Source organism: Diadema antillarum, unplaced genomic scaffold (assembly GCF_040938485.1).
Source record: "Diadema antillarum isolate AM-2024a unplaced genomic scaffold, OU_Dant_1.0 seq00000682_RagTag, whole genome shotgun sequence".
NCBI classification, from domain to species: Eukaryota; Metazoa; Echinodermata; class Echinoidea; order Diadematoida; family Diadematidae; genus Diadema; species Diadema antillarum.
The window spans coordinates 559,312-577,178 of NW_027271587.1; the positions used below are offsets into that span (position 1 = coordinate 559,312).

General features: G+C 38.9%; 1 protein-coding gene across 1 annotated transcript in view; it reads right to left on the bottom strand.

Moving 5' to 3' along the window:
• Positions 1–7,041: 7,041 nt before the first annotated feature.
• LOC139737093 (actin-binding protein WASF1-like) overlaps positions 7,042–17,867 on the bottom strand; it is a 95,903-nt gene continuing 85,077 nt past the window's right edge. Inside the window, exon 2 of the mRNA XM_071647770.1 lies at positions 7,042–7,505. Coding sequence (XP_071503871.1) covers positions 7,357–7,505 — 149 coding nt within the window. The 3' untranslated portion in view covers positions 7,042–7,356. The remainder of the gene's footprint in view (positions 7,506–17,867) is intronic.

Genomic DNA, 17,867 nt, shown 5'->3' on the forward strand with positions numbered 1-17,867 from the left:
TGCTAACAACATTTTTTTCATTAAAAAGCATACAAAAATACTGTGGATTCAGCCAACTCCCTCAGTCTTTTAGCATTTAGCTTGAAATTTGGCCCATGTGACCACTCTGGTATGTACAAAATGTGGATGTGCAAACTTAATTTTTTTGCCATTGTTGAACAATGAATTGCCACGGTAACAGCATATCTTGAATAAAAGTCCTACGAAAATACTGTGGAAACAGTTAACTTCCCTAGTCTTGGAGCATTTAGCTTGAAATTTGGCACATGTGACTGCTGTAGTACAAAAATGTGCAAATTTAATCTTTTGTCATTGTTGAAGTATGTGTTACTATGGTAACAACATTTTTTCCCTATAAAGCATACAAAATATTGTGGATTCAGCTTACTCCCTCAGTCTTTGAGCATTTAGATTTAAATTTGGCACATATGACTGCCATGCTACACAGATGTGCAAACTCGATCTTTGGTCATTGTTGAACAATGTGATGCCCAATGGTAACAGCATAATATTTTCAATGGAAATCGTGCAAAAATACTGTGGAAACCTCCCTAAGTCTTGAGCATTTAGGTTGAAATTTGGCACACGTGACCGCTATGTTATGTAGATGAGTGAACTTACAGGTGTTTCAAAGGTGAGTAAAATAATATTTCTACAGGGTCACTGGCACCTCCATGCCTTAAATTGTCCCTGATGTTGGGGACTTAATTAATAATTTCATGAATTTTTACATGCAAAAATAGATAAATAAATGAATAAAATGAATACAAACACTTAAAATATGAGAAAGAGCAAAGAAATCATTTGCAAAGCTCATCAAATATTTTGAAAGAAAAAAAAGTATCCATTTTCCTCCATTTTGATTTGTTTTTGAGTTGGTCCCTTTTGTGTTTTATTGTTTTTCTATAAGTTTGTTGAGTAAGCCTCATAATCATGTGAAAGTATAAAAACAGCTAATTATCTCTATTTAGAAAGACTAACCACCTTTCTCAGAAGGAAACTTTTGTGAGGTATTTTTTTATTTTGTTTTATCTGTTCAATCAATCAATAGGAGCAGTTTCATAAAATTTGAACAATTATTATTCATAAGGCCTGACTGTTAGTCATTGAAGCTATTTAAAAGTTAACAATATGACAAAATTATTTTGAATGAAATTGTGTATGTCTTTTATTTATCCTAAGTTTGTATCATCTGAGCAATTCATATCCAAGATGCCATAATGATTGCAGTGTTTTTGAAATGACGAGAAAGCACATGCAGCATACTAGTATTTTGCATGACTTCTGTCTGTAAATGTACATGTATATTGCCCTAGATTTAACTGTCAGTATTCTTCTTTTCTGATAAAGCATTTTTCTTTTTCTTGTATGAATTCCCATTTGTATTACAAACGCTACATATCAAGTACCAAACTGTAACACCCCCCCCCAAAAAAAAATGGAAATAAAGAAATGTATTTCAACAATAAACACAAATCTTACTATATCATTTACAATTATTTGGTATCTGTTGATAGATGTACTGAGATATGCTTTGTGGAGTAAAGAGGAAATAGAATGAAAGACAAAAAATTGAGTTGATGAGTGACTTGTCTTACTTCTGTCAGCTATATCATGGAGAGTGAAAGCCTAAACATGTTTGAAATCCATCATATGAGACAAAGTCATCGCATTTAGTTGACAATAAGGTGAGGATTTACATACTAATATTGTCAATTTCAACAAACCATGACATATGCATAATAAAAAAAAAAATCATAAACATGATTAGGTCCTACAATATGCACTCCAGCATCTGTCCAAAGGCCTATATAATTTTGCTGAAATTACAGCAAAATTTGGTCTGCATGACCTGCACATACATCATGTTTCCTGAGCATGTGTGATGGTCCAAGAGATTTGCTGTAATTACAGCAAAACTTGTTCTGCTGATATCAGTACTCCTGAAGTAAGTACCCTCCTAGATGCACTCACCAAGTTTTACTGAAATTGCAGCAAAACTGATGATGCAAATGGAGTGTTGAGAATTGTGGAAAATCAAGGGGATTGTCATGTTTTGCTGTGTAATTTCAGCACTTTTCACCTCTTGGACTAACCTGTAGCCATGTGGAGGATTCATGTGGTTTGTAAGGGAATTTTGGGAAAACTTGACAATGCTTGAATTTGTCATTTCCAACCACACTCTGTTATTCATAGTTTAAATGAGTTTTCTTAACCCGTTCCTCCCATAATTCTCCAAGAGCCTGAAATGCTCAAAAGCGAGATTCTCTTTGCAGGTCGACTTGAGAATGGACAGGTTGGTATTCCTCCTGTGCGGAAACAGTCAAGCTGTATGCCTATTATGACAGTATCCCCTTTCCATGGTCAACTACAATACCATGTGTCATCAAACAATGAAAGTATCGATCGGGCACCAGGTATAGGTATGAATAGACATTGCGCTAATGGGCTCACAAACTCTTTTGTTGTACACAAGAATATTGTCACTGGAGGCAAGTATCTACTGAGCTGAGCCTCTATCGCTGTGTACATCTTAATTCGAGTTTTATTGCGAAAGAAGCACATATACGCGAAGTTAGTAACGGCAATGCACAAAACACAAAAATCTTGAGAGCTTTTGAAAGAGCGGGATCCGAAACATGGACCCGTTTCTAGACACTGTACGTTTTAAATTTGATATGAAAAAATTTGTTTTGCTTACATTTCTATTGCCATACTCTGAAAATGAATTGTTCTCGCGCTCCGATTCGCAACATTACCGCTCTGTACGGCGCGGGCCAGTCTGAAATAAAAACAAGAAAAATTGTTAATCCGGAAACGACATCTTTCGGATTACTAACCTTCGTAAAGATTAACATCTTTCCATCGTCGAACTTATTTAACTTTGGACTGAGATTTAAACCTTCGGAATAGCGAACTACAGTAACAATAATTTGCTACTATTTTTTTCATCGACATTTCGTGAAGCACGATGCGTTTCGGTAGTTTGAAACGTGTTAATGTTGCGATGTCTTTCCCCTGCTAGTGCAGACTAAGTTCAATCATGGCGAAAGTTCCGTTACGAAATAAAAAATGATTCAAGTCTTTCAACAATAACACGCTTCGGTTTATAGTTTTTATGCGTTTAAACGCAGTTTTTAGTTTCGTACAAAAACCGCAAGTCTTTTCTGCAACGCTCTTGCGTTTTAGATACAGCGTTGCTTGTGATTTGATGGACTTGCATTTGACTATTAGAATTAGTGTTTAAACGCAATTGAGTTTAAGTTTCTTACAATTTTCTAGTGTCGGATGATTATGAAATGCAAGTCTTTTCAGCGTTCCGTGTTTGATGGACTTGCATTTGATTTTGGGGGTTGCGTTTAATTCTTAATTTTGCGTAAGAAGTAAAAAATAATGCAGGTCTTTTCAACAATAACTCACTTCCGTAGATGTTTAGAGATGCGTTTAAACGCAGTTTCTTATAATTTCGTACAAAAAGTATGTCTTTTCTGCAATGCTCTTGCGTTTAAATACAGCGTCGCGTGTGATTTGATGGACTTGCATTGGATTTTTAGAATCGCGTTGAAACGCAACTGAGTTTTAAAGAAGTTCCCTACAATTTTCAAGTTTCGTATATCAAACGCAAGTCTATTCAGCGTTCCGCGTGATAACATGGACTTACAATTGCATTTGATTTTCAGAGCTGCGTTTAACTTTTAATTTTGCATACGAAAAAACAAACAAAATAATGCAAGACTTTTCAACAATAACGCACCTCCGTAGATGTTAAGAGATGCTTTTAAACGCAGTTTCTCTATAGTTTCTTTACGAAAACCTCAAGTCTTCCCTGCAACGCTCTTGCGTTTGAATACAGCGTTGCGCGTGATTGATGGACTTCATTTGATTTTTAGAGTTGCGTTTCAACGCAATTGAGTTTCAGGTTCATACAACTATTTTCTAGTTTCATACTATATCAAACGCAAGCCTTTTGGCAGCAACGCACTTGCGTTTATGTGCAAAGTTGCTCGTGATTTGATACACCTGCATTTAATTTTCAGCTGCATTTAATTACATGTAGTTGCATTTGATGAATTTTCTAAAAACGGGCCCAGGTTTCTATTAACGCTTCGGAATAATTAACGTTAGAATATTCGGATAAACAGAAACACCTACACGTGTATTTCATGTTCTGATAATGATTTTCTACTAGGACCTTTATGTGTACAAAGTTTTTGCGTTTTGAGAATAACGAGCAGAAAAGGGGGAAAGTGAACTGCTTTGGGTAGCCAACTACATGTAATTCTCCAATGTAAATGAATGTATGCCCTTTCATTTCTGGCGTACAAGACAATATGGACGCATGGCGCGAACGCTACCACGCCATACACTAGGGAATTACCGATTAGAAATGCAGCGAATCAGAGCGGGAAAACAATTTATTCTTTTTTAAGAGAATGGCGATAAGACTTTGAGCGAAAAATTATGTCGACTTAGACGAGGGAATAAACACGTATTTCAGCTCAGTTGGCACTAAAAAATCAGGTCGACTTACGCGAGTTGTGGACTTATAAATGTCGACTAAGACGAAGAAATTTTCAAGGAATAACAAGACAAAAATCGGGACTTTTTTATCGTGTCGATTTAAGCAATGTCGAGGTTTACTGTACTAAAGCTCCATAGTTTCAGCAGAGCCAGATGTGTATGTACCTCCCTGGTTTCAGGAAGGAGGTACTAGGCGAGCTCGCCTGGTACCTCCTTGGTTTCAGGTGCAGGGAGCTCTCATCAGCTAGCTCTCGCCAACTACAGCACGTGTCTCCAACAGCATGCACGTATCACACACACAGCACAGGGTTACTAATACATGTACTATACAATCATAGCCCCTCTTCCCTCCCAGGCCCCATGCAATTGACACGATGTTTACGACCCATTCAGCGCGTACGCAAATTCCTTTACCCTGCGGTTTTTGCCTGGCGGCAAACCTGCTTTGAAGTTCCTGGAAATTTCCACCAGCTTGTTGCCTGGCTGGCACGGCCATGGGTGTCAAGTTTCCGTCAATCTACCTAGCTATTGTGAATGTTTTTCTTATACACTTGTCACTTCATTTCACACATTTTGCTTCACCTGAGAAGCTGCTTACAAGAGGGGTCTCACGCTCATGTAAGGGGAACAAATACTATATTTCGGATACTATTTCAGATACTTCTTGATTACGCCTCTCGTCGACGCAAATTAAGGTAATCAGCGTTACTAACGCGTAATAGTGCAATGCCTTTCGTGGTTTCATTTGTTTGCTAGTTTGTCCGTTTTTTAAGCTTCCATGAAATCAACTGTGTAAGTGTTAAGCACAAGACAAAGGGAAGACTTAATCCGGGCGTTCCCGAACGCTGGCTACATGGAGCGATGGCTTCGTGGTCGATTGGGTGCAGTGAAGTTGACGCTATTGTGTTCGAAACAAAGGCACTAAACAAAAGACTTTTAAGCTGGCGTTCCCGGAACGCGGACGGCATGGGCGCATGCCAAGCTCGTGCCAAGCTGGCTACTTAACAGATAAGAAGGCATGCCGGACGCGGGCGAACGCTCGTGAGATAAAATCTGTCACGCCTAAGCTACTATACTCACGCTCCCCAGCCGGCCACACATGGGGATACCACGGCGATCCATGTAAACATCCAGGGTCCATAGGCGGCAGGGATTCACGCGCATGAAGTTCTGTTTGGTGTACACAGTACGCAAGCAGCGATGTGCGTGTGCGCACACTTTTCTATTCAGCGCTTTCCACATACGGTGCGTACGCGTTGCATCGATATCCCAGCTGAGTACAGATAACATGGCACGAGACGTGCGTTTGCCATTTTTTTTTACCCATTATTTTTTCCCACTGTGAATTCGTATTTTCTAAGGACGTTTTCGTATTTTTGTATTCCCTTCGATTTTTCGTAACAAATACGATTTTTTCGGAACGGTTGGCAGCTCTGTATTTGAACCCCCGTAAATGATGTTTTCCTGGCATCTACTAACGCAATGGAGACTGTAAAAAGCAGTCCATGATAACATCTTTTTAGATCAAGTAACATTTTACACAGTTATATCCAGAGTTATCATGTGTCTGGTTATCAACTTAATATCAAGTTACCCGATGAGTTGAATAATATTATATCTTCTCACAATATTTGCACTTGAAATTTTCCTCTCCAGTGTGTGTTCTTTCTTTCCTATGCACATTAAATTTTTACTAGGCAGCACAAGGGGGGGGGGGGGGGTTTAACCCTGAACCTTACTTATTTTGAAAGACGTAAGGGAAATATACCTTCAATTGCAACTATTACTTTAATCCTTTAAGCTATGCTCCTTATTATAGGCCCAAGTTGCAGACTTTGCCCAATGCGTGAGAAAAATGGGTGCCAGGCGTGAGATCGTGAGACAGATCCTAAATGCTTGAGTCTCATGCAGAATGCGTGAGACTTGGTAGCTCTGTGCATGTAAGACACATTATATTGCACATACTAAGAATCTTGCTATAGGATTGGTCAAGAGCTGATCATGTGATACAGCATAGATTTGCCCATCACATCACCTGAGAAGAAAAGTTTGTTACACTCTATGATGATAGTCATTTTGTTTCGCTGATCTCTTAGTCCACACAGTCGTAACGCATGATAGAACTTACAATTTTGAGTACGTGCGAAATAAAAGTGTGTTGCACTGTGGTCTATCATTTGACCTGGGTCAAGTGATAGACCACAGTGCAACGCACTTTTATTTCGGTGCCACGTGCGGGGCGTGGAGCAAATTCGTTGTTTTGTCATCTACGCGCATACATCTATACGTAGCCTAAGCCCTAAGGATACCTAAAGCCAGCTAAATCGGTTTCAGATGTGGAATAAAATGGGGATATCTAGGACCCTAGATGTGGAATATAAAGCAAATAATCAACTTTTAGTTTCAGGCAATGAGACAAACTATCACTTCCTCGGCAAGAAGTGTACCCTATCTTTCCTCAGCTGTGCTTTGGAAAGATAGCTATACATCCAGATCGTCTCGGATGTGATAGTTTGTCCCATCACCTTCACCAAAGTTGATTATTTGCTTACTACATCATTATACAAAGACCTGATTCTCTTGATTATAGGGACACCTGTATGTACTGTAAGTGTATGAGGTGAATGATCTCATTGCTACAACAAGTGTGACCCCTCTGACTCAGTCCAAAAATAACTCAGGAGGTACTCCACATAGCACTTGAATGCTCCCAACCTGGCATGGTACGGTATAATATGGTTTGGTTCGTTTGACTGCTCAAACATAGCCAATGGTGAAAAGTTTCAAATAATTCATTAATAGAAGGTATATCCTTGTTATGTATTTAGTTATTTTCTATGTTACCTTGAGGTCAGTGCTTGCCCCATCATAGATGGCCTGCAGGCATCCTGGTCTTGTCCCTTGCACAAATAAGTCCTGGTCTATCTTGTGGCTTGCTTTATAGTGATTGGTAGTATTCTTGAATTGCTCCAATGTGGATTCCGCTGTAGAGAAAAAGTGAAGCAGAGAAGATATAATTAATACTAAGAATCTGCAAAAACATTCAAGAGAAAGCTGAAATCTCTAAAAGGCACTGTCAAACCTACCTGTGGGGCAGGTGAACTTGAATAAATTCCAGATACTAATTTCATGGGATATTACATCTTTTATGGTAGATGTATTACAATATATTTGTTGGTTTTACTCTCTGTAATTCATAAGTGACAACTGTAGCAAGAAGAATGTTAGCATTATTTTGATTGGTCTGTCCATTACACTAAACAGTTCTGTCTTTATTGAAGTATTCTCCCATGGACGCTCATTTCTCTTTGTATCAACATTTAGGTATCAAATGTGTCATTCGAAATTTTACTTGTTTGACACAAACATGTGCTATATACATATCAGTATATCAATTGAGCTCTCTACATGTGATTGTCATGTATCTACATATCATGGAAAGGACACACTTGAATGCTTTAAGACACCACACATTTGTACTGAGAGCAACAGAGAAATCAAACAAATAAGAATATGTACATGTTGAGGTAATTTTCACTATATCTCTTATATATACATTTGTTGGTCTGATGAATGCGAAACCCAAACTATCATGATTGCTTGTAGGGAGTTTAGACTGAAGAGGAGACAAGCGCTCATTTTGTCATCTCAGGGTCTGTGAAGGCTTTCCAGGTCCAGACTACAAAATAAGGGAGCATTAGCTGGCGATCACGATCTGCAGTCATCAGAGAGCATCCTGAAGTGTGCTGGGAGTCGAATTAAAAGTGGCCTTTCAATCAATCAGGAAGCCCAGAAAAAAGGGCACCGACAACAAGAGAATCTTGTTTGGCTCAACAAGTCCATTTCCGTTCCTTAGTTGGATGGAAGGCTGTCTTGGACATGGCAGAGGTTCTATGGGAAAGAGAATCATCAATCTGCATAAATGCAACCTGTCGCCAAGACAATTGTGAGAAAGGCCAGAAGACCAATCTCTATATGGAGTAGAAAAAAAAAACATTCCTACTTAATTTATTCTAATAAAGAATTTCATCATGTCCTTGAAAATATGAATGGTTTGAGAAAATGTTAAAGATTCATTTCACATGAAACATATTTATATTTTACATACATGTAACTGAAGAGGCTTTCACTTGCAGTCTGTGGTGGTGTCTACTGGTAATTTAGTTTCTCCCTTGAACAAACAGCTGCACATTTTATGAAAAAAAAAAACCCTCAAGTGCAAGTTGGTGAAAAAAGTTTGATCAATGGGAGAGTGATGCCGAGTAGCACTGCATCTGTGTATTCTCCAATGTCGCATTTCGTGCATTGCTACAAAGTGTGCTTAACCTGTTCCTCCTGTAATTCTCTTAGAGCCTTCAATGCCCCCAAAAATTCTTAAAGGGAACCCAAACCCAAAGAGCAATGTAGATTGAGTGAAAGCAGCAACATTAGTAGAACACATCAGTGAAAGTTTGAGGAAAATCGGACAATCGATGCAAAAGTTATGAATTTTTAAAGTTTTGGCGCTGGAACTGCTGGATAGGGAGACTACTAGAGGTTATGACATCATGTGTGGACGGTTTATAGTGACCTCGTCTACAGCCACTCTGTCTATTTTCCAATTGGTCTACTGGCAAATCGTCTATTACCGATTCGTCTAATACCCATTTGGTCTACAACTTGTTTTGTCTAGTACACATATTGTCTAATAGTCACTTTGCCCACTACCCGTACTGTCTAATACCCAACTCGTCTCAGGAGCATTTCGTCTACTGAGCAATTGATCTAATAGCCAAGTCTTCTATACTCACAATGTCTACTTGTCATGTCGTCTAATATCCATTTCGCCTACTGCCACTTTGTCTACTCCCTCCTCGTCTACCAGTCATCTCATCTACATTCACTTTGTCTAGTTATCATATCGTCCAACCCTTAGTTCGTCTATACCCAACATGGTCTATACCCATCTGGTCTACACCCAACTGGTCTATATCCAATTGGTCTACTCCCAACTGGTCTACTCCCAACTCGTCAACTCCCAACTCGTCTACTCCCATCTGGTCTACTCCCAACATGTCTACTCCCAACTCGCCTATACCCAATATTGGTCTACTCCCGACTGGTATACTCTCAACAATCTACCCAAACTGATCATACCATGGCATCTAACCGTTTACATACATCAGTACGTGGCAGCCAGAATACTGATAATGTACGTCTAATGTGTGCCTTTTCATTTTTACCATACTTATGATTGTGTATCAAAGGTGAATGGATGGAGTGTTGAAGTTTGGACATATAAATGCTGCATGATTGCTTCTGATATAAATTACACATCCAGCACAAATGTAACACAGCAAGTTTTTCACACTGTGACATTATTTTTCTTTTATAAAAGGTAATAAAATTATCATAATTAGAACAAAAAATGTAAACCAAATGGGGAACCAAGAGTGTTCAACCTATTTCAATGGGAAAGGAAACTGGGTGAAGTAGACTTAAGTAAGAAGTTTGGAGTAGACAAAACAAAAACAAAAACTATATAACAAGTAGACCAGTTGGGAGTATATAGATGAGTTGGGAGTAGACCAGTTGGGTGTAGACCAGTTGGGAGTAGACCAGTTGGGAATAGACCAGTTGGGAGTAGACGAGTTGGGAGTAGACCAGTTGGGAGTAGACGAGTTGGGTGTAGACCAGTTGGGAGTAGACTAACTGGTTATTAGACTAATTGAGTATTAGACAAGGTAGATGTAGACCAATTGGCTATTAGACAAAATGAGCTGTAGACTATTTCATTCATAGACCTAATGATTAATAGACGAAATGGTCAATAGACATAATGGGTATTAGACGAAATGTGACTTAGACAAATTAGAGATTAGATTAAATGGTTAGTAGACGAAATGACAATTAGACTAATTGGCATTTAGACAAAATGGTTGGTAGACGAGTTGGTAGTAGACGAAGCGAGTTTAGACGAGGTGGCATTAGACTAGGTGAACAGTGGACAGTATGGTTGTAGACGAGGCGCCAGTTTACCGTGTGGACAACAATATAAAGAAAATATAAAGAAAATTCCACAAAAATTAACTTTTCTAGCATAATGAAAGAGCACTTGACTAACCCCTTTCAGAAAGCAGGTAGAATAATTGCTACCCTTATATGTCAGTATCAAGTTCATGGAATGTGTAATTTTCATGAAAAATGAATTTTTGTGGAATTCCCTTTATATTTTCTTTATATTGTTGTCCACACATCTCCTTATACGTCACAATCTCTAGCAGTCTCCTCATCCAGCGGTTATAACACTAAAATGTTAAAAATTCATTACTTTTGCATCAATTGTCCGATTTTCCTCAAACTTTCACTTATAACATATCTAATGTTGCTGCTTTCACTCAACCCACATTTCTCTTTGGGTTTCCTTTAATGCCTGGCCATAAAAAACAGACAGGTTGGTAATCTGCCTGTGCGAATGCAGTCCAACAGTACACGTTTCATTTCCCCTTTCCACGGGCGACTGCATGTGCCATCAAACAATGCAAAATATCGATTGGACCTGAAACTACAAATAGAGTGTGCGCTGATAGGCTTGCAAACTCTTTTGTTATACACTATATCAAGGGCACTTGAACGGAGTCTGTGAAAGTCAAAATCTAGTACGCTCAACATTGACGGCTATGTAAATAGCAAAACAAGTGCACTACTAATATTGGAAAAACATGAATTAGACAAAAATACACAGTTTTCATACAGGTGAAGAAAAATACTGATAGAAGAAACTCATCTTTCAATCAGTCATTTTTTATTATTTTTTTTGTGGTCAGAATAACACAAATAAACATGAATTTAGGCCACAAATGCAGACACCTCTGTGAACATTTTGGGAACCTACCAAGATTTCCAAAACATTTCCATTCATCATTGCCTACATAAGAAAATACATCTTTTATGCGAAATTCCGCCCATGCACTTTCAGTACCCAACATGGGCATTGTGACAGCTCAATGAAGAGGTCATATGCTATTGAATGCTATGGGAAGCAAAGGAAATAATTATACTTTGACTGATATTTGACAACATTGACACTGCTGGGAAATGCTGTTTGTAGAGTGATTTCTGGCCTTTCGAATTTGCAAAAGAAGAAAAACAACTAAGTTGTAAAGACAATCTCAATACTGATTCATTGCAATTATGCCATGGCAACAGCACATCATCCTCACAGGTGTAATACATTCTTTGAGAAAGAAGAGCAGATGAACTACACAGCAGAAATATATTCTAAAGGCATCCTTGGACTTCAGCCTAATGAGATGGACGTCCATGACATTTGATGTATCAGCAGGGCATCAGGATGATATATACTGCTTGTAAATTTGGTTGTCTGTACATCTCAGTGCAAGAAAATGAAGAAGAATAATCCTTGTGGAAAAGTGCAGTGAGACGATTTTTTTTTTTGCTTCATTAACAAAAGGGAATATATAATGCCTATGGTGTATTAGAGCAACATCATAAGGAAGTGTTAAAGCTTCACAAAGTCACAGCTACATGTATCATGGGCACATCACAGCAGAACAAGAAAGATGTATAGACAGGATTGCCATTTGTTTTTCAACTACTGTAAAAGTGGAAATTTTCACGAACCAGAAGCTAGCGCAAAAAAAAAGAAGAAAAGAAGCACATGAATATTTTTGCATGCCACATGTTCCAGTGGGTAATGTCCCGAGTCCGTGGAAATAAAAACATGTGAAATTCATCTTACCCGGCCAAGCGCGAAAAATTACTCATGCAAAAATATCTACTTTTACAGTAATCTAACAAAGAATCAAATGTTTATTTTGAATCACTTCATGGAATATCATGACTCACAAATATACAATCCTTCTCTCTCAATCCTTACTGCAATTACCTATATATTATCATATTCCTTCTTGGAATGTCATTGTTAAATGGAAATCAAATCTATTAGCATAGTAATGTGAATCTTTATAATCTGCAGAAAAGACATTATCCAGATAAGTGCGAATCTGCAGTGGTTAAAATGGTAATGACGAAGTGTTGGCAGAAGATCAGATATCACTGACTCACAACCGTAAGAATACCATGTGTATTACGCTTTGCATGCACTGAATGTATTAATAGTATTTTACGCTGCTGTCTCTGCTCGCTGTTCGATAAAACTCTCAGTGAACTCTTTGAACTAGCAAACGACATGATTAAATCATGCGAAAAAAGAAATAGACCGGCGCAGTGCGTACATATATATATATGCCGATGACTGGTTGAATTTCGCGAGTAACGTATAACAACAGAACTGAATTTGTACTCGTATCATTAAGTAAAGCCCCCGTTCCACTATCTGGACCCCGATCAGATCGGGAGAGAGCGGCAAATGCGCACGGGGATCGGAAGCATCGTAGGAGCAGCGTTTGGAGGTCAGGGTTGGAGCGGGCATTTTTTCAGATCGGGAAAAAATTTTGAACCTGTTCAAAATTTCTTCCCTATCTCCCCGATCAAAATTGACCTATTTTTAATCATACGGCAAGCAGGGAGAGTGTAGTGACAGTGTAAACACCACGGGATGAGCGTAACAGGGTCTTTCTGAGCGTAGTAACATCCGCACAAGAACAGGAAGTAAACTTATACACCGACATGGTCCCACTGCTGCGCAGATCTTCCCTGATCAAAGCACGATCTTCCCGCTTAACGCCACTCTCACTATGTTCTCAACTCTCGTATAGAGTCAAGGCCCGTTCCTACGACGATCTCAGTACTCTTCATTCCCGCTTTAGTTACGCTGTTTCCGCTTTAGCTACGCTGTTCCTACGCCTTCCCAGATTCAATTACGCTCTAAAAGAGACGTAGCCGATACGCTGGAAAAATCGCAGCCAAAATGTCTGCCAAAAGATCAAGGAGATCGAGAGGCAAAACTGTTGAGGAGGAGGACATTGTCCCTGCACCTCGAGGCAGAATATGAAGAAGAAGGAGCTCAAATTTTCGAAGAAGAAGAAGAGATGAAGAAAAAGAAGACAAAAAAGCAGCGAAGCAGCTGCTGATACCCAAAAGGCGAAGAAAGAGAGACTGCACGTGATGCTAAAAGAGAAGGAAGAGGACATAGTAGAATCTTGAAGAATATGAAATCATCTACAACTGGAGGAAGACGGACTATAAAAGCAAGGACATCAGGAAAGCCTTGGAAAGATCAGAATGTCTTTGATTAACAATTGATTTGCAAAAGAACCGTGAGTTGAGGAGCCTCTTTGAGGTCCAAAATATATTTCTTTGGTTCTGCATGCTAATAAGTTGACTGACTGCGAATCGACAGTCGAATTGGGGTACATCGGGGCACATCGGGCACTTTTCAGCTCTCTCGACGGGGTAACAGTGTGATAGGTCATATAGATCGTTCAGAGCGTAAATACAGCGCGCATCGATTGGATAACATCGGCAACATCGCACTGACAGCGTAGCTACATCGTTCTAAAGTGTAACTGCAGCGACAGAGATTGTAATGTCTCATTCCCGATCATTGTAGTAAGAGCGTAGCAAGCACATGGAAGTCGTAACTGCAGCGTTCTTAGAGCGTTCTAACATCGTACTGTGTCCAGATCGGCTCAGGTTTTACCCGATCCTTTCCGATCTGAGAAAATTGTCAAATTGTAGCGAGGACGGCATAGTGAAACAGGGGCTTAAGCATGAAAACTGTCACTGAATTTTCGCGCTGGTGGGAAGGACAGCAGACTGATGGTGGGGGCGATAGGTCTGGTCTCGCACGTAACCTTGAGTGGTCGAGAATGGCAGTATAAAACGACTTAGCCCGAGCTAAAGTTGGCTCGCTTCAGAGGCAAGCTAAAAGTCGTGGGCAATATAAAAGGGGTATAAGAATGTGGAACAAGCAAGTGTGTACGGTTGACCGGCTGAGTGGGGGGGGGGGGGGGGATTCTGACCCTTCATCTTCTCTTCCTTCCCCATCAACTTCCGTCTCTATCTGTTATTCCTCCCATGCTTTTCTTTTTTCTTTAAACATTGGAACTGCCATATAAAAGCAAATGCATGTGTGCAATCATTATTTCTTCTTTTCTTTTTTCTTTTTTTTTGCCCACTAGCAAAGCCCCCATTGACTCCTACATAGACAGATATTGTGTGCTTCATTGCAAAATGACCATCTGCAATGTGAATGCGCTACCACAGGATAGGATTGGAGTTGTTCAGTTGTTCTCTCTCTCTCTCTCTCCCAGACACAGACACACATACACACACAAATACACATCAAACCCCCTTGAAGAGATGAGTTCTTGTGTTTAGCACCATGTAGTCCTGTGATTGGTCAGTAAGAGGGGAAAGTAACCTCAAATGACCTCTGTCAATTCTGGCTGCGAAAGCCTCTCCTTGACCTTTGCTATCATATTATTTACTTTCCTTCCCACCCTGATGGATGTACCAAAAAGACTGCTATTTGCATGTTTCTTCATGAAGGTAGGCTGCACAGAGGGCAAATAGAAAGGTATGATAGCACTAACCCATTCATTAGTCACTGAAATGCCTGAAACTGCCTGTCTTATCCATACTCCCTAAAATGCTTGAAACTGTCAGTCCATTTCTTAAAAAATATTTATGCTTTACCAATTTTTTGTTTTCATACAAATATATAATTATGTGATTTGAAAGAGGTAAAAAGTCAACAATAGTATGTCAGAATTACTTCATGACACATCGTACTTTTAGTAAAGTCTTCATAGGCTTTCAAATAAACATAACTTATGACAGGCAAAAATAAACATGCAGAGAGCTATTTTAATTGTCATTTAGAAAGTTGTCGAAATGAGAGCAATATTGCTGTATTTTCCACGGAACCATACCCATTATGTACCGAATAATCAGTTGCTGAAGGGTTAATGAGATAATGTCTACAGAAGTTACCTGCCCCAAATATTTTCCCTTCTCAGCATCCCTTCTGTAAATTCTCATGCCAAAATATGAAATATACCTAGACCTATATAAATTCATACAAAATTCATATGTATAGGTATATGACATTAATAGCACAACACATACATGTGTGTGTGTGTATGTGTGTCTGTATACTAAACAGGTAACATACTATTTATAACACATGTTGCTGAATTCTTACATCTGTACATAGTTCATATTTTATGGTGTGTTTGTGCTCTTGGAAAGTAAAATTGAATTTCTCACTGTTTTTCTCAAGGTTCCCCTCTTTCTATTTTTTTTTCATAGGTGCTGCATGTCCTCATTCCAGCTTGACTGTCCTGTCTCCATAAATTCTTCCCAGGTACAAAAAAAAAAAATTAAAAAAATATCAATAACCTTGATCCATAACTCACTAATCACCTAGATCATGTATCCATTCAGATCAACCATGTACTTTTCAGTACCACTGCAATTATCTATGAACTCCCATAAGTGCAATATTATGGTACGAAAGGATATGTTCCTGCTTGGCTGCTTGTAACCACGACTACCCATACGTGCATGAGGTATATTACTGGGGAGAAAGAGCCAAGGATGGACGCCTATCCCTGCATGCAGGTGGGCACACACACACACACTCTATACACCCACGCATGCCTGTAATAATATGTTCTTGCACAAGAAGACGGGGGGGGGGGGGGGGGGGGGGGGGCAACAGCATGCATCTACAAAAAGCCAACACCACACACACTCACTGCAGCAAACTATCACTTCAGGATTGTTGTACAGTTTAATGCATGATTTTTCATAACAGTAAGCATAATTCATAATATATTGGTACCACTTATCATTCTGACTGGAAAAAAAGGCAAGATGATGTACTAAATGTCTAATAAACAAGTAATGCTTCTTTTCACTACTTCAATATGTTATCCTGTTTGCCACAGGAAGTTTACATACTGTACGTTATGTATGAAACTGAAAATTAGCCATGGTTTGATTAAACACACACATACACACACACACACTTTTTTTTTGTTTTTCAACGATGTTTATTCTGTTCCATTCAAAGTAATAGAAAAAAATAACAATTTTCATTTGCTACAATTGAAATGACGAAAATATACATTTGTGATCATGATAGCAAATTTGCTATTGCTGTACATAATGACATAACAAAAATTACATTTTCATGAACAATTATCAATTTACATACAGTCACTTCCCCTATGCTCTCAAAAAAATTGCTTAAATTTAACAGTGATAATTCAGTTCTTCTAGCATTAATCTTAATAATCATCCAAATGAATTATGCAGCAAAATTATACAGTAATAAATAATGGAACCATATTATTTATCAACCAATACCCGCCCACCTACTAACTCATATCCCTTACTGAGTCCCTATGACCACCCCCACCAGTTCCCTCCCTTCCTGTTTCCTCCCCCACCCCTATCTGTACACATGCAACACACAAACACACACAAACACACCCATACACACACACATACACATGCACCTAATTTGGTTAACTGCTCTTGCCTACACATCACAATATAGTAAATATAGTTATATAATCAGCCCGCCAACAGGCTGACAGGAACGCATGGGAAAGGAGGGGGAGAAAATACAAAACAACACAAGAGAAAAAAAAAAAAGAAGAAGAAGAAGAAGAGGAGGAGGAATGAAGGAAAGGGAAAAAAATGAAGAAAAGAAAGAGTGGAATACTATGGAAACATTACTATTTTCTTAAGTCACAGACACACACACACACACACACACACACACACACACACACACACACAGAGTTTAAGTGATACATGGAAGTTGTCAGAGGAAGGGGGAGGGTGTGGGAGGGGGTAGCCCCCTCGGACACGACGGAGCTTTTGCATTTTTAGGATTGACATAGAATGATCTGATGCACACTTTTGTGGAATATTCGGAAAATTGTCAATCCCCAAAGTGTGCAGTGTGTATATCAATGGATAGGAACCGTGCAGGGGAAAGGTAAATTAAAAGAGGAACTTTTGAATTTATTAAAATTGAAATGATAGATCTGATGTACACTTAGGATGAAACGTTATGAAATCTGTCAGTCTACAAGTGCACTAAGTCTATGAGAAAATAACCATTCGGGGGAGGGTGTGAAGGGGGTATCACCCTCGCACACGAAAGAGATTTTGCTTTTTCAGAATTGAAATTCAGCAATCTGGTGCACAATTTAGATAAAATATTTGGACACTTTTTATCAAAAAAGCAAGAAAATTTTCCTGATTTTGGGAATTATTGGGGGGACAAAATGACATGTTTGCAACCCTTGTCCTCCGGGATTGATACCCATGCATAGGAGGGAGCTTTTGCATTCTTAGAATTTCAAATAAAAATATCTTGTGAACACATTTTTGATGGAATTCAGGAAGCTGTCAATCCTGAA